At 40.7% G+C, this 17,680-nt stretch overlaps 2 protein-coding genes across 3 annotated transcripts; both read left to right on the top strand.

Moving 5' to 3' along the window:
* The first annotated feature begins 2,023 nt into the window (after positions 1-2,023).
* tnni1a (troponin I type 1a (skeletal, slow)) lies at positions 2,024-5,480 on the top strand. Its single transcript, XM_062541574.1, has 6 exons — positions 2,024-2,086; positions 2,251-2,382; positions 2,655-2,744; positions 3,115-3,291; positions 4,836-4,956; positions 5,308-5,480. The coding sequence occupies exons 1-5, from the start codon at positions 2,024-2,026 to the stop codon at positions 4,938-4,940; spliced, it is 567 nt and encodes a 188-aa protein (XP_062397558.1). The 3' UTR covers positions 4,941-4,956; positions 5,308-5,480.
* Positions 5,481-6,967: 1,487 nt separating this feature from the next.
* lad1 (ladinin) lies at positions 6,968-17,566 on the top strand. Of its 2 annotated transcripts, XM_062541572.1 has the most exons (15): positions 6,968-7,097; positions 8,183-8,320; positions 8,483-8,542; positions 9,588-9,948; positions 11,827-11,891; positions 12,063-12,210; positions 12,508-12,585; positions 13,741-13,784; positions 14,164-14,203; positions 14,307-14,350; positions 14,650-14,716; positions 14,997-15,125; positions 15,481-15,570; positions 16,102-16,226; positions 16,642-17,566. In XM_062541572.1, the coding sequence occupies exons 1-14, from the start codon at positions 7,060-7,062 to the stop codon at positions 16,201-16,203; spliced, it is 1,404 nt and encodes a 467-aa protein (XP_062397556.1). In that variant the 5' UTR covers positions 6,968-7,059; the 3' UTR covers positions 16,204-16,226; positions 16,642-17,566. The 2 variants fall into 2 exon arrangements, with proteins under 2 accessions (XP_062397556.1, XP_062397557.1); XM_062541573.1 differs by lacking the exon at positions 8,483-8,542 and having other exon boundaries at positions 7,024-7,097.
* The last annotated feature ends 114 nt before the right edge of the window (positions 17,567-17,680 follow it).

The following is a 17,680-nucleotide window of genomic DNA, read 5'->3' as shown; positions in this document are numbered from 1 at the left end:
CCGCATTTCGGGCACGATTGATCAAGTCCCTGCCACTCAGACAGAAGAAAACAGTGTGATATATCTTTCACTATGACCAGTTCAACTGTCCTGAACTTATCCCTCAAGGGATTTTGGGGTGCCAGAAAAAGTCCCCCTCCCTCTCTCTCTCTATCTCCAATCCCACAACCCTATCTCCTGCCCCCCTGTGTGTGTGTGTGTGTGTGTGTGTGTGTGTGTGTGTGTGTGTGTGTGTGTGTGTGTGTGTGTGTGTGTGTGTGTGTGAGAGAGAGAGAGAGAGAGAGAGAGAGGAGAGAGAGATGGATAGGGAGTATGGGTGAGTGAGAGGAAGTGAGTCTGATTCCGTGTTTGTTGGAAAGGGAGTTGAAAAAGAGAGTGCCTTTTTTCTAAAAATACTGTCCACTGGCAGAGCAGAAAGACCAAGGGAGTCAATGGTTAAATACTGGGGCACAGTCATTCCCCTCTATTTTGCTCTACTGAAGACACCCCTGACCAGCATTCCTCTCCACAGAAAGGTACAGTAGGACTGTTCTAAGGATGTGATCTTTTTACGTTGTTTTAATACTCTGCCTCCAGTAGGCCATCTGTTTGGGAGATGGATTGCATGCTAAATTGGTGAGTCACTGTAGAGTTGCTCATTACCTGGTTGTTTTTAGTGTAATTTGGATGGATTGAGACTTTTCAGTACCCTGGAAATCCAGAGTTCTCGCAAGAGCACAATGTGAATTGTGTCCGCAAGATAACTTTTCAGGGAAAATACACCATACATTTTTTTTGTTTTATTTTTATTTCTTTTTTAAAGATTTGTATATGTTCTTGTTTTAGGACAACCAAAGCAGCTTAATGAAATTTAATTTGAAGTTTAGCCTTTATGTTATGATATGTTTGCTCTATTAATTTAGAGTGGAGAATATGTGAAGTTATTTAGCAATAGTTACAGCATGTCCTGCACTAATCTTTGTTTAGCATTGTTATTGTAATGAATGAATGAAATGTATTTGAGAGGGTTTGGTTGCCCTGTAACACTACCCTTTACAAGTTGCTGTTAACGACCAGTGCCACAGTGGAGAGGGTTGAGTTGTACAAAGCCACATCTCTAGAGAGTGATGCTGACATTTGTGGCTCGAGAATCGAACCTTATGCCAGCTCCATTGTTCATCAGTGTATCTGTCCATGACAGACTGAGCATCTATTTCTGGTGTTAGACCACTCTGGATTCCAGAGTGGGAGATAATCCGTGACACCAAGCAGGTGATGGCAATCTCTCTGGAATTGTTCAAAGTCTCAGGAAAGCCTTTAAACTCCTGCAAGTCTTTGAGTCAGTTGTGATGGCTTTCTTTTTTGGGCATGGGGGGGTTGATCTTTCCGGGATACAGCAATAATTGGAGGAGGAGGATGAGCTCTGGCTAACTGAAGTGAATATTTCACAACAAAAGACTGTCCCACAACACTTTTTTATACAGTCTTTACTTTACTTTATATTTCTTGACTCAAATGCATACCCCAATCTGAAGATGGTTCTCAGAAGATGAGTTTGGTAGCAATAAATATCTAATATCATCGTATACCTCTCATCTACTTGTCTAGCGCTGTTCAGTACACATATTGAAACAATTCTGAGAAAGACAGAGAACAAGACAAGACAACAGATGATAGACCTTCCACATGCGGGCTCATTTGCCTGTCCTCATGTAGAGTGCACAGCACCTGTTTGGTGCCGACAGTGATGCAGTTTATTGTTATCTTTCAGTAATCCACACAGTTCAACATGCCAGAGCAACCGTAAGTAGAAAGGCTCATACAAGGGCTGCATATATTAAATACATTATCCTTTTCAATTTGAGAACTGTGGTATTATCCAAACATGACTAAGTGTCTGTCTATTTTTTGCTTTACAGGCAAGAGGTAATTTAGCATATTTTCATATTTGGAGACAAATTAATTAATATATACTTGTTTGATCTCGTGAGGGAAATTCAGATTAAATATTAATATAATAATACATGGAATATTATTGAGACAAATGTACCTCTCCTTTCTCCAGAGGAAGCCAAAGATCTCAGCTTCTCGGAAGCTGATGCTCAAGGTATGTCAAATGCATGCTTCCATAACCAGTTAAAGGCACTAGAGGGCAGTCACACCAAGACACAGTGAGAAGGTAAAAAGTGTGAGAAGAATAGCTGCAGTTTTATGGGCATGTCATGTGTGTGTGTGTGTGTGTGTGTGTGTGTGTGTGTGTGTGCTCTGCAGAGTTTGCTGGTGGCAAAAGCAAAGGAGGAACTTGAGCAGGAGATCCTGGATAAGGAGGAAGAGAAGCAGAGCTATTTGGCTGAGAGGGTTCCCCCTCTTAAAACCAGCGGCTTATCGTTTGCTGACCTGCAGGTAGTTGCTCAAACCATAGCCCCACCACACTATTCACACATCAGTATCTCTGCCAATAGGGTGTAAAGGCAAATATCATTAACAAAAGCTTATTTTTAAGTTACATTGATAATTGATTGATTTGTAAATACTGGGTGGATTTTTCTCCAGTTTGCACTCAAACTCTTTTTTGAAAGCTTCCAGTTTGGTTAAGCCCAGTCTTTAAACTCTATCTAGTTTGGGTGTAAGAGCAGTAGGTCCAAAGTAGTCATTGGTTTCCATTGCTTTCTCAGAAACTCTGTGAGGAACTCCATTCAAAGGTTCTTGTCGTGGATGAAGAACGTTATGACATTGAGGCTAAAGTCAACCTCCATACTCGTGAGGTACCATAACTCATATCATCCTGTCTTTGCTGTCAGTAGCAACGTTTGGGAATATAGGCATCCAGTCACAGTATGTAATTTATTTACCTGCCATCTCAGTATTTTATCCGCAAACACTATTGAATTCATATAAATATGCAAAGCTAATAAGACGTTGCAGTAATGTATGTGTTTGTACTATTGACAGTGACACTGCATGGAAGTCAAAGTCATAATATTACACCTGTCTGTATGTTTTGTATAAAAGCATGGAAGCAAATTACCACTTTATGCCGTGCACTTAGCTAGTTAGTTATGATATAGACTTATATTCATAATGTTCAGACACTGATGACGACTCATTTTCTTCTGAATGCTAACTACTGTATAGATTAAGGATCTGAGCATCAAGGTGCTGGACCTGAGGGGGAAGTTCAAGCGGCCCCCACTCAGAAGGGTGAGGGTGTCTGCAGACGCCATTCTGCGCTCCCTGCTCGGATCTAAACACAAAGTGTCCATGGATCTCCGCGCCAACTTGAAGTCCGTTAAGAAGGAGGACACAAAGGAGGTGTGTGTGTGTGTGTGTGTGTGTACTGTATGTGAGTGTGTGTGTGTGTGTGTGTGTGACCTTGCCTGTGTGTGTTTGGAATAATATCCTAGTGTGTAAAGCCAGTGAACAGGGTGCTGTACATGTATGTGAGCGTGGTCTTAAATGTGATAACGAGTTTCCCCTTTATTGTCTGTGGCGGTTGATACAGTACATTCCTTCACTTTAATCACGCCTTCTGGGTGAACAGTCGGCAACAGAAAAGATCAATGTAAAATCTCCTCAGACAGGCTACAGAGCTCATAACACACCTGTAATACAATACCCCTGGTAGTGCATTTGAAATCGTCCCACTCACTGCCACCCAATCTGGGGCCTGGATTCCACGGAGCATCGCCCAGAGCTTAGCGCTCCTCGGAGACACAGATGACATCACTCTCAGATTGTTTGGACACCAGGAGACAGATGGGTCGAAATACAGCATGGGCGCGGCACACAAAGAGACTCGCTCCTGAAGAGTTTTTCGCCGCTGCTAGCCAATTATGTGGCGCATAATGTAGGGTGGGGAGAGTGCAAAGAAGGTCAGGCCGCTGTGACAAAAACTGCATTGTGGTTGTGGAGATGTGCTTCTTTGCCACCATCTTTCATTTTCTGTTTCTTTCTTTCTGTTTAAGTTTGTGCCAGTTATTGGATCCAATTGTTTTTACAGACCTGTCCAACCGGTGTTGAGCTTATCTGGAGAATCTTTTTTATGCCTATTTGCCAACAGCCAAACAAAATAAAACAAGCAATCACACAAATGAAAATCCCCCCTTTGTTGCTGCCATGGCTGTATCATGTGTGTACAGTATAACATTTGCAGAAACAAAATGATGTCAAAACAATTGCATGGACCATTCCAGGTCAGTCTCTAGGCAGGGGCAAGGGTGCACCTTGCCCACCCAAACATTGTGTCTTGCCCACAAAACCCAGCTTGCATGTAGTGGTGGTGAGTGTAATGGCAGCCAGCCCAGAGGTGAACCAGAGCATTTTTGCTACTGTATCTGAGGGAGTGTTATATTTTGCAGGGGAGATATGAAACCGTTTGTGTGAGCAATAACTGGATTTGTGTAGTTTCATGGATTTTTGGATTTTGAGTTTTGATGTGTTTAAGCAGCTACATGCTAACTAAGTTTTATTTGAAAATATATTTTTGCATATAGTTTTTGTGAAACCTAAGTTGAATACAATGCAATTTCACAAGTAATCCAACAAAAGTCATAATCAGACTATTCGCCAGTCCAAAACTGTCACTGTAGTGATGCACACCGAGCTTTAAATGGCTGACGAGGACTGCTATTCCAAGCTTTATAAGCACACTCTGTGCTTTGAAACCTTCTGTAAGTTCATCCTCACTGTTGTCAATCTCCGAAACACATAGGCCTAAAGCTGCTCTGCTATGCTGCCCATCCAATAGTTCTACCAGCCCACTTTATACATGTATAGCCTACTGTAGTAGGCTAGAACACACCCTGGACCGATTACCCCTGAATTAATAATTTCTCCTCTCCTTCTTCCTTGTCCAGAAAAGGCCAGCGGAGGATAGTGACTGGAGGAAGAACGTGGAGGCCATGTCCGGCATGGAGGGCAGGAAGAAGATGTTTGATGCGGCCAAGACTCCAACTCAGTGAGGCTGCTGCACCTGAAGTAAGAACAGAGTGGCTAGCTTAGCTAGAGAGTCACTAGATAAGCAGGGTGGTACTGTTTATCTTGGGGACATATCTCCACATGTCATTTGCTGTGATACCATTACATGAAACCAGCAAGCACTTACAGCCTGCACTTTAAGAAATCTATTGTATGAGGTATCAGAACAAGACAAAACAAAACACTACCGTTGCTACTCCAATGGAAAAAGTTGTTGGCTGCACTAACACCAGGGATTTGATTGGCACACATACTGATTTATGACTTAGCTACAGTATAGGTTGCTTTGGATTACAGTAGGCTACATATCAGGTTGCTTTGCAATTCATGTCTCACATTGGTCTTTTCCAGGTCACTGGATTTCTGTTGGTGCCAGAGGAACTGATAAGCGTCCGTCCAACTTCTTCTCTGGAACTCACAGTGGACCTATGTGTTATCTGCCACAGCAATCAAGCTACTTCAGAGTGCCCTGTGTCTGTGAATATGATCCAAACTATGATATAATTACACCCATATAAACAACACTCAAGAGTTTGTCCTCTTTTTCTTCTATAATGGCAGTTGGTGTTTATATGCGTAAAGCTAAGAATCTCAACACACCAAACAGAGGAAATGTTCTGAATAATACAATGGTACTTCAGGATATCAGAAACACAGGGACTAGAACAGTGGCTTCCTAAACCCACAGTATCTATAAAAGGGAATGGCAGAAACCAGCACAAGCCTCTTTATAGAGGCAGTCTCTTGTGCAAATAGGAAAGGTATTAGGTAGAAGGCAGGTATCAAACCTGTTTTGCATGGACATTTTAAACCGCTCTGCTAAAACTTCATGACTTCACTGCCTTATCAATTTACATGCAAAACCCCCTTTACAACAGCTGGCTACCAAGGAGGTGACGATGGCAAACTGTGATAAGACACACAATGCCAGTTTTCAATGAAGCTGCGACTTCCGTCATGTCTATTTGCTTTGGCCATATCTCAGTATAGGGCCTGCTAGCAATGGAGGCAACATTTGGAGCAATGCAAATTTGAGCTTTTAATTTCATCCCCATATATGGGGCTTGAAAGCATCATGGCTGCGATGACCCATAAAGAGACTATTAAAAGTATGTAGTATTCAGTAAAATATGGAATTCAGAAGCCATGAAGAGAATGGACAACAGCTTTATAACTGCAGTGTTGCCTATTTAATGTATTGGATTCTCAGATACATTTGGAGTTGTACTGTTTTAGTCACAATTAGTACAGCATGAAGATGAGTGAATGAGTGACTAAATGAATGAATTATGCACACTCAAGCACATCCACATTCTTTTTTCATTCCTGAGGATATCTTTGATGACAGCATCCAAGTTTGACCGAAGTTTACAGTAATTAGGATCTGTATAGGCTATGATCTACAGTAAATAGAAATCAGCTCATGTGTGTGTGTGTGTGTGTGTGTGTTTGTAGTCAAATTGTAAGAGCAGCCATTGTGTTTCTTCGCTCTTTTGATATTCCCTTCAGAGATGTCCCACAGCCTACATGAACACATTGCCCCGGTCAAAGTACATTAGACACTTACAATAAAGGTGTGGCTCTGACACGAAAAGCAAACATGACTGAGTCACTGCTTGACACTATAGAATCTGAACCTATGACCTTACGTTTATTTATTTATTTATTCTTTTGTAGCCTATATGAATTCATGGACATGTTCTCTTCGTGTTTATGAATTAGTTATTTTTTTAATTTTCTGACCCAATTTTCACGAAATCACATATGCATAAAGCCCCGATTCTTCTCGTTTGTGCCTGTTTTTGTTTTAATCCTGAATTAAAACACTGCTAGTGCAGATAACCTCGACTAACTTAAGGCGTGGGAAACCATTCAGGCCATTAAAGGAAAATGTCTGATTGCCGAAGTCATAAAATGATTTTGCATTCTATGACAATTACTGCGTTTACAATCGCGCCGTTTGGTCATGTGACCTGCCAAAAGCTGCAGGGTAAAGGTAGACATGCAGTGTTGTCTTACGTCGACTACTGACAGGACTTGTCTAAGGCACTCCTGTGCATGAGAGATTCTAAATACTAAAGTTTGGGATAAAGAAGAGGAAATATGTCGGTCAGTCGGAAGAATTGGTCTGCACTGTCTAGGTAGGTTACCCTTTTACTCATCTTTATTAAAACGCAGGTCTTTTATTGGCAGGAAACTTAACTCACAACAAAGAGCTATGCTTGTATTTTGATAAGATTGTGTGTAGCCTACATTACTATAATATAGCAATTCTGGAAATACTCCAGTGATGGTTTTCTGTTTTAAAATAGCCTGAAACTAGCCTACCTGTGGACATCGGACTGCCAAATGAAGCTTTCGCTTTGTTACCTTCTACTGTGGTGCTAATTGAACGTCAGAAATCCAATCCACGACACAATTAACACATTATAAATTGTCGGTGAATTTTAAAATGAATACAACTCTGGCTTAATCTGTATTAGGCTAAATAATAACTTGCGTAATTAAAGAGCCTTTCGTGTTCTTGCCATGTAAGATAGGCAGTCCCCTACCTTAGTGAGATTGAACAGATTCAGTTTCGTAAAGGAACACAATCATGTCATTAATTACCTGTACGGTTAGACCACTTGTGGGTATGAAAGCACACCCACGCACAGAGAGAGGTGAACTTGCGTCTCTCTGACAGGTGTAACACTTTGTGCAATGATGTCATCAAGTGGAACATTATGCTAAGCCACTGGTTTTCACGCTAGACTGACCCTTCAGTTCCAGAGGAGCAAAACATTTAGCACAGTTCCCCCACAGGACTGTAAACTCGGGATCTTAACTCCCCTACAGTATCTGCAACGATAACAGTTTTTAGAGTGACAAAGTATAGCATGCAACATACTCAGAGTTATATGGGCATTTGTGAAATGGTGTGTTTTGTGATTTTAAAAGTATATGGTATGGCAGTATGTTGTGTCTGAAATAAATGCATTTCATCATTGTACCTGATACACACTTTGTATATCAGTGAATCAAACAAGTCGACAGACATTCATTCAGGTATACAGTACAGTACACATCTGTGTTGGCACAGTGAGCTCCAACAACAGAGCCAATTCTACAATACAGCCTTGTGGAAAGCAAATGTGTGTTTTTGAAAGGGGCCTACTCAAACTTCCTTTAAGCACACCAAATCAACTCACACATGTTATTCTCTGCACCTTTGCTGGGCTCTCAGTCTGGCTCGGCAGTGGACTATGGAGGACGAGGAGGAGCTGGAACGAGAGCGCCGGCGGAGGACGCGAGACCCCAGCGTCAGTGCAGACCCTGATGATGAGGAAGGCCTCGCTAGTGAGAGCAGCCAGGGCTCCAGGAGGTCAGACAACACCCTTGCACGCAGACTATAGTGCAGCTTCAGATTGTTATGCAGTCACGTTAACTACTGCTTGATCATATTGAGAGACTGAACTTTGGGAAAATGTAAAGTATGTATTCACTGAAATTGTATGAATTGCTGTTGGGCTCTCTGACCCTATAGAATGGATGTCTCAGAGCTTCTTGGTACCAGGAAGCAGGGCCACGTCAACACAATCAAACAGTGAGATGTGTTTGTCTGTTTGAGCATAATGTATATTCATCATAATTTTGTAAACATACAAAGCAGAAAGGACACTTCTTATTAGGGCTGCAACAATTAATCGATTATTCGATTAGTTGTCAACTATTTATTGGTTATTGGTTAATCGGTTTGTAGGAAAATACTTATGAAATCTTTGATCGCAGCTTCTTTACTTAAACCTCTTTTACAGTCTTTCATCAATCCAGTATGTCAAGTGGCCTTTTTTTAAATGAAAACATAGCCTACTATAGAGTTTACAAATGATTTCCTTTCATGGGAAACTATGCAGGGTTGGCAATTTCATCGCCGGTTTCTCTTTCGCTTTTCGTTTCCGCTACAGCTTTAGCGTGTATATTTTACAAAACTCCTCAATCGGTCAGTCTGCCTTTTCATGAGCATGATCGCGAGGCTGGAGACTTTCTGTTAGGAAGTGCCGGAAGTGCCAATAACCATTCCAATGACTCCAAAGCTGATTAGTTAAGGCAAATTAAGCTAAAAAAAAGTGCATAGTTCACCTTTAATGTCATGTTTCCATATCATTATAACCCGATTCAAAATGATTTATTTATTCATGAACCTTTCCGCCATAGCCCTTATCATCTCGCGTACCCCCTAGAAGCAGCTACCATTAATTATTAATCAAGGGTAATTATTAATCAAGATTAATTGACCATGAAAATAATCGTTAGTTGCAGCCCTACTCCTCAAACACACCATATACTGTACATACCGTGTATCTTTTATACGTAAGCAAATGCTTTAGTGTTGCTGTGAAGGCATATTGATTGGCATCTAGTTCAGGTACTCTATTGGCAGAAATCAGAAATCTCGTACATCTCTGGGGAATTCATATTCAATGGAACTATGTGCATCAGGTGTCACAACTTGTCAGCTGATTTTTTTTTCAAAAGTTAAAGAATATCAAATTCATTGATGCTTTATTAGCATGATACATAGATACATTGCAGCCAAACCACAATAAACAAATGTCTTATTTGTGATCTATTACTGAATGCCCAATCAGTGCGAGCAGTGCCCAGCCGCAGCCCTCTGACCAAGGGGACACGGATGAAAGTGCCCTGGCGATGGACTTTGTGGAGATGCTGCGCTCGCGCGACGAGCGGCGGAGGGCCCGGCACGTGGAGACCCTGCGGCGGCAGAAGCAGGCGGAGGAGGAAGAGGGGCCCGACTCAGAGGAGGGCCAGCCCAGGGTGGAGCTGCTGGGGGACGTGGACCTGACGGAGGCCCTGGTCACCCCCCTCCGCCTCCTGATGGACCGGGACAGACCTGCCAGCCCCACTAGTCCTAAGAGCCCCGCTAGTCCTTCCAGCACCAGCAGCTCCTACAGCAAGAGCCAATCCGGCCACTCCACCGGGGAGGTTCAGGTGAGGGATGCATACAGTATACTGTACTGTACATGTCTGGCCACACATTTGGAAACACATTTGGAAATGTATTTAATCACAGGGCAGGGAGGCTCTCGTCTGGTCAGATTTGGAACACATTTGGAAATATGTTTCATCCAGTGAGGGAGGCGTGTGTTTGGTCACACATTTGTAAATACATTTGTAAATATATTTAATCAGTTAGGGGGCTAGATCCAATTCTAATAGTGGATGATTTGGCTTCTGACGGGGAAAAAAAAGGTTTGGTCTTCTTGTCAGTAGATGCTGCTGCTGCGAGCAGTAAACAGTCATATTATGGGTTGCATAAGCTTCTCAGAATCTATCTTGTTTTGACCTTGTTTACACCATCAAATGTATCAGTGGGAAAGTACATAACACATTGCATAATGCATCGGAATAACCGCAACTGCTTTGTCAAGCAATCTAGGGTGTAGCTTAAATAGATTATAATGTTTTACAGGAACTCACTCTGATACTACACTACAGTTATAATATGGAGAAGAATGATGTCTCTGGCTTTGCCAGTGCACACCCAGAACACTTGATATGGCACTGTATAACATTGTTGATTGGGTATGATTGTGACCCTTTTAGTCCACTTAGGACCAGGTACCATCTTACCCTGCGTACCCTGGAAATCCAGAGTTCTCGCAAGAACACAATTTGAATTGTGTCTGCAAGATATACTCTGGCCACGAGCAATGATACACGTTACGTTTACCCCAACCATCAGGGGTAACAATCAAATAGGTGTATCTAAAATAGGCGGGCTAAAGGCGAGCTAAACTGATGACGACAACGCTGCATCGTTCTAACTTAGAACACATTGGTTGTACTGTTATCCAATTGTGTGCAGTGCACGCTTGGTGCCTCCCCTTTAGTTGGGCCATTACATTATTCGTGGCCAGACCCTTAATCTTTTTGCCCTGATGAAGGTCTGAGGACCGAAACGTTTGCTTTTCACTCGGTAGCACTTTTTTCACTTTTTTTTTGGGGGGGGGGGGGTGGATTAAACAACTTATCCTCTACAACGGTAAAGAATGGTGTGCGAGTTCTCCTCTTCCATTGATCTTCAGTACCTAGAACTAACACACCCGCAAGGCCGGGAGTAATTGGCACGATACCCTTCCTGCATTAACAGACCCTTAATCTGAAAGATTCCAGGGTCTGGTTTACAACCAGGCTAATCTTAGCACTAATTGGCATTGAATTTTGACATCAAAGGGCAGAGATATCAATTCTTCCACTGTGTTAGTACAGTATGGTTGTGTACAATGGCCATGCCCTACAGCTGCGATAGAGTGAGACAATGTGTCATGCCATTCTCCTTGCAATCTAATTGTTTAAAAAGCAGATCAAGCAGTTGTGTTGTTCCTGTGTGACTCGACGACTCTTGTCTCGTGTTGTCTGTGCCATTTTGCCCCCCGTGTTGTGCAGAGCTGGCAGAGTTAGCGTGTCAGGTTAGATTACACCAGGTGTGTGAGCTTCAACACTCACCATTCCACACCTCACCTCCCTCAGAGAGGCGGTCATCTGCTATACCACCCACTGAGTGTCTTTGTTTAATCATCTACAGCATTAACCGAGAGAACAAAGTCAGGGGCCACGATGTGAACGCACCGCAAGCATGGGAGGCACTATTTGGGTTGTGGAAAACAAAAGCGTTTCTCAATCAGTTTCACTCAAACATTGTCTCAGTTTTTGATAGGATAAACTTTTAGCAGTTTATTTCTTTTTTTTATTAAATGTGTAATGAGTTTAAATTGTTTAAACTTGTAGGAATGTAATGGAGACAATATATCAATGTCTTTAGGTGAATTTCTTTTTCTTTTGATTTTATATGTCTGTTCTAATTAGAGTGAACACAGCAATGCAAACTCAGGGCAGTCAACTCCACAGAAGACGAACAGGAAGTTTGTCAGGTAATGCATATTCCTCATTACCGCCACAGATGACACAGTTTTATAGTGCCAAGCTCAGCCCATTAATATTTATTCTTTATCGGCTTTTGTTTGAAGCCACCTTTGTCCAGTACAGAGTCCATCAGCACACCCATAATGATCAATTTCAATTTGTTTGATGTGTCTGCACAGCTCCTTCTCCATCTCCTTTGACAAAAGCCCAGCGTCGCCACCGCCCCAAAGGGTCGTTTCTCCCCTCAGCCCCAGAAGTGCACCCCAGAGGCCGTTCAGCCCCACTTTTGGGGGCGCCCAAAGCCCCACGCAAAATGGAGACACCGAGGTCGGTATCCTGTTATCAGATGTTTCAAAGTCAACCATCTCTGAGTTTAAAATTGAAGTAAAGTAATTGTATATTTAAAATGTAATTGCATGACCTCCAATAAGTTTGATACGTATTCAAACGTTAAACTGTTTGTTGAGGCCACTCCCTTTAAGCTCTTTGCTGAGTCCACTCTCTGTCACTTGAATTTTGAAGATATAGCACTCCCTGGTGGTGAATTCTGTAGTTCAAATGTCAGCAAATAATGTGTGAAGTGAATATTATGATTATGAGGGAATGTGCTTTGTCTTTTGACAGAATGGCACAGCTGCCAGCTTTGAGAGCACAACCAAACCTGCCTTCACCAGACAAAGTCCTAGAACCGCCTCCTTCAAGGTAATTGCCACCCTGCAACACAACACCATAAAAGAATGGCTTCAGACTTATTTTCATCTCACATTGACTTACAGCAAGAAGTATGGAGTCTCTGATACTGCAGATGTGTGCACAGAATGCCTGTGATTAAACATTATGGGATGTTTACATTTACATTTACATTTACATTTAGGCTACATTTCTTTGACGCTTTTATCCCAAGTGACAAACAAAAAAGAGAAACAATCAATGTACAGTGTGACATGGACATTTCATTGCAGCAATAAGAACTTCTTGCATAGAATCAAGCGACAGTTCTTCTAGAAGGGGGATAGTCAGGTGGTAATTGCTAGAATTAGTCTCGTTGTTGGTAGTGCTAGGAGAGGAGGTACTCTTGTTTTGAGGATAGAGAGGGACAGTTCTGGTAGGAACTGTAGTGCGTTCCACCAACGGGGAACTACAGATGAGAAAAGTTTGAATTGCCAAACTGTAATGTTGCAGGTAGCAGCATGGCTCCTTTTGATGGTTTTAGACAAATTTGGTTGCAAGGGGGTGGAGCTGGGCAAGGCACTTAAATTCTGATGTCAATGACCCTTTTAATATAATTGACATATGTAAGTTGCTTTGTTTAAAAGTTTCTGCTAAATAAAAGCATATAAATTGGCACTCCCATTTCAGTATGTTGAATAAAAGAGGGGATTCCTGCTTGGTGTTACCTTATTAGTATGCCATACTGTTAAACAAGAGAAGATAGCGCAGTCACGCCATTTTGCTCCTCTCACTTGACTTTTAATTATGTGAACATGTGTCAGGTTTATCAGTCAACGTAACAACATGCCTCAACTGGGTTCTGTCCACTGTGCTATTCTGTTTTTACAGCAGCACTGTATCCAAGGATAGACAGCCTCTGTAATGTTGTGCAGACTGCAGGGCCTCTATTCCCATCTCATTATCAAAAATTTGCCTAGGTCAATGTGTGGACAAGAAAAATCATTTAAATCATCTGTGTTTGGTGCTTGAAACATCAATATCCCTCTGTTTAGCTGTATATGGCATAGCCTCGCTCGTCAAAGGCATGTGGTTGATATTTGCCTATGTAAGCGCACAAATGCAGCGTTAAATGAGTTTATTCTCCATTCGACAATATATCTGAATCTGCTTTTTGTTTCGTGCCAGTTGCTGAAGAAGAAAGAGGAGCAAAGCATGCCGTTGCAGCGGAGGTAACGCAACACTCACTTTCACTTTTATAACATCGGTTGTACTGTATGTACTGTACAGTCATTTCCTGTGCATTAGCCGCATTGTGTACAGTATAAGCTACAGGACAGTGTTTTATGCAAGTTAATTATTTAACACGTTTCTAAAGAGTTACAGAGAGTTTATACTAATGCTCTGCTAGAGGTGATATCCAATCAATGTCATTGCTATGCTGGGGGCATCAAATGTGTGTGTTTGATATCTATGAGTTGATATGCAACTTATTAAACATGATGTACAGTATGCATAATAAGTTGCAGTCTTGATTGTTTTGAGACTGCATAAAATGTGAAGTAACTGAAGTAATGTTGCCTAATCTCTCATGTTCATTTACCTCAACAGCGCAAGTGTTCGGCACTCAAGCAAATTTGAGTCCAACAAGGTAGAGAGATCTCTCTGTTTCAACATGATGCATATCGCTGCATGTTTTTCTCTGGATTTGTGCATTTGTTCTGTACATTAGCAGATAACTCTTTTTCTTACAGAGTCCGGAGCAAGATGAGCAACAACAGTCACCATTTCAGAGAAAGTAAGCTCTTCTTTTGAAAACAATTTTGAAAATATCAGAAACATACAAGTAATGTGTGTAATATGACTGCAGTATTAAATGGGGTTGGTGCTAAATGCAGCATTGCTTTTTGTTTATTGAACAACTATTGTATTATAACTCTGATGTGTCTGAGGACTTGTATGATCAATTATACTGAAGTCATTGCGTGTGTAGTTGCATCACCTTTTGTACTTCTTCTGTTAAATTTGTGTGTCTTAATTTTGTTGATAACAGATTTTATGATGTATAAATGTTTCTTTTGGGTGCTAATTGCTCAGCTCTAAACAAAGAATATCAGCTCGTTCCATTCAAGAAAAAATGGAGAGACTTGCCCAGGCTTCACAGGTGTGTTTACTTTCACTGATTCTCTGTGCATTATGTTTTGTTTTGTTTTGTTTGTTATGGTTTTGCTTACAGTATATTGATTCTAAAGTACTGTAGTAAACTGTTGTTTTTCAATGTGCTTTTAATTGATATTGGCATGTGCACTACCACTTACATATTTTTCTTCAATTTACATTCAAGTTTCAACATTTCAGATGTCGAGATGCTCAGATGTTCTTTCATTATGTTGTTTGTTTTAATTGATTTTTAGAATTGATTTTCATCGATCTCTCTTTTGTAGAAACAAACAAGTAAGTCCCCCTATCAGCCAGAGAGGGCTCTGTTTCTTATGGATGAAGTCTTAAGAAAGAAGAATCTGTTTGAGAGTGAACAGCCAAAGGGACAGAAAGAGTCTGGAATGAGCAGACAGGTAGCACAGCTTTATCAAAGAAAACTATGTGTTTGACTAATGATGGCATTCTAAACTGATAGATTAAATGTAGATTTTTAACATTCATCTTGTTGTTTTCTCTTTGTTGATTTGCATGTTTTCTGGCTGATGGTATGCACACAAATACAGTGTATCATTTTGTTTTTATTGGCATCCATCCAAGGGTACTGCCTTTGTATGAATGCCAATACACTGATATTTGCATGCGTACCATCACAAATTTGCATTTTTGTGACTCCCTCTCTGATCTGACAGTGATCTAAGCTGCCAGTCTGTTGCTGTTGCACATATTTATTGTCTTACTAATGATCTGTCCTTACTTGCTCTCATTCAGGATTTTCGCAACTTTTCATCTGGAATTTCTGACCGGATTAATCGATGGCTGCAGAAGCAACCAAAGTCTAGTCCTACTTCTACCACATCCGTAAGTATTTAAATTAGTCACTATGCTACAGTATAGTATACAATACTATAGGCCTACTATGCAATGGTTTATATGAAATATGATATGATTTTACCTCCATTAATGAATGCCTGATTGACCAGCTAGAGGGCAGTGTTTTTCTTCTAATGGAAGTCTTCTGAAGGGTAACAGGCATAAGTGACACGTCAGCTGTAAATCATGATTTCATTATTGATCAGGTCTTAAGTATGGCACAGGAAGTGAAAGATCTTGTGATAAGATCTATACAAAATTGTAGCTCCTAGAATTCCAGTTCTATAAACATAGGTCGTTTTGCGAGGAATATACTTAAGTTGATTGAAATTCATTATTGAACAATTTTAGTTTTTCACACAGTATTCGCCCATTTGTTATTAATGATTTAGTTACCTCTGTATACAGGCCTACTGTAATTAACGGTATAATTTAAAGAAGTACACATTGCTTGTAACATCATCAACCAATGTTCTAGAAATGTCCAGTGCTTTACTGATGTTACAATCGTCCCTCCAGGACCTGAGGAACGTGGACATCTTAAGCAGGAAGATTCTCTTTGAGCAGGGCAATGACGAAAGGCCCTTGTCTCCTGAACCGCACAGCAAGAGCTCACACTAAGAGAAAATGCCACTGCCTAGACAGTAAGGGCCATATTCATGGCATATTATTTATGCTATATACTGTAGCTATGTTACATACTCTAGCTTTCAATAACTCAAAATGTGTATGTGTATTGACATGTTGTTGAATAAGAAATGTCCTTGAAAGTGTGTCTTGCTTGCATTTTGTGCTTGTTACTAGGTAATTATACGTTGCTTACAATGTTCGTACAGTACTTTTTGTAATTATGGGGTGCTAACATATTTACATGGTATTTTGAACTGTACTGTATAATGATCATGACATAGACAGTGACACTTGAGCCTGGAGCTACAGTATATATCTGCTTTTGCTGATGTTGCTGTTTGAGTGCACAGGAAAATATACATGTACAATCTGTGAGAAGTTGTGTTGGTGTTACCTGGAACTGAAATATGTCGGGCATTTCTTTCATAGGACTCCAGGATTGTGAACACAGTCTGACCACTGCAGAGGACCAGCACTACTGATTGTACATTTTAGTGAGGAGTTTTGACCTTGTCCACTTCCACTCCAAAATAATACTTTTAAATGGCTTGTACACCATTACTGCATGATGTGGTACACACTTAGATGTACATACATGAAGGGGGTGATGAGGAAAATATATGCAGACATACATATATTTTGTTTATTTTAAGATGCACCTTTGTCAGAGACTGAAAAAAAACACAAAACACACTAATCAGTTTTCACTTACGGTATCCATAGCATTCTGAGATTTATCATAAATACTCTGATTCTGTTGGTTAAATGCAGATGATGGCTGATGCTAGCTTTTCAAAGAAAACTGCACTTGCCGTGTATGCTTTTTCTTCTTTAGCAGAAGTGTTTGTACCAAACTAATTAACTTTTTTGGGGGGGGGGGGGGAATAAATAATGTGCATTCATTTCAGTAGTGTAATGAATGCAAGGCTTTCTCTAAAATGCTTCCATGTTCGCCATTTTCTTCCAAAAGCAGAAAGAATTCACTCAAATGAGAATGCTTTTGCTGATTCATTAATTATCAATACAAATACTTTAAATGAATGGGAGTCTAACATATGTCTAACCTGCACTCTTATTAATCTTCATGAATGACATACAAGCTACTGTATCTCTTCGACTTCTCATCATTTAACTGCAACAACTATGTGTGATAGGACGCATCAGATCACACTGAGGCCTGTTGATTCAACACAATTGAAAAGATCTCAGATATTGTTTATGAATGTGCCTAATGCTGCAGTATACTGTATGTTTACTTTTTTGGAGTAATACTGGTAATCTGATATTTGAAAGTTTGGGGGGAGGTGTGAAGGTGTTTCGTAAATAATAAACTCTATGTTTTCGACAATTTAAATACAGAGTTTTGTTTCCCACGGCTCATAAGAGTTCATATCCAAGTTGTTGTTTTTTTATATAAACTTTCATATAAAAGTTTGTTGCTACTGTAAATACAGTAGGTCTACATTTC

The sequence above is a fragment of the Sardina pilchardus genome, chromosome 7 (assembly GCF_963854185.1).
Source record: "Sardina pilchardus chromosome 7, fSarPil1.1, whole genome shotgun sequence".
Lineage (NCBI taxonomy): Eukaryota > Metazoa > Chordata > Actinopteri > Clupeiformes > Clupeidae > Sardina > Sardina pilchardus.
This window is presented reverse-complemented; position numbering and strand designations above follow the sequence as displayed.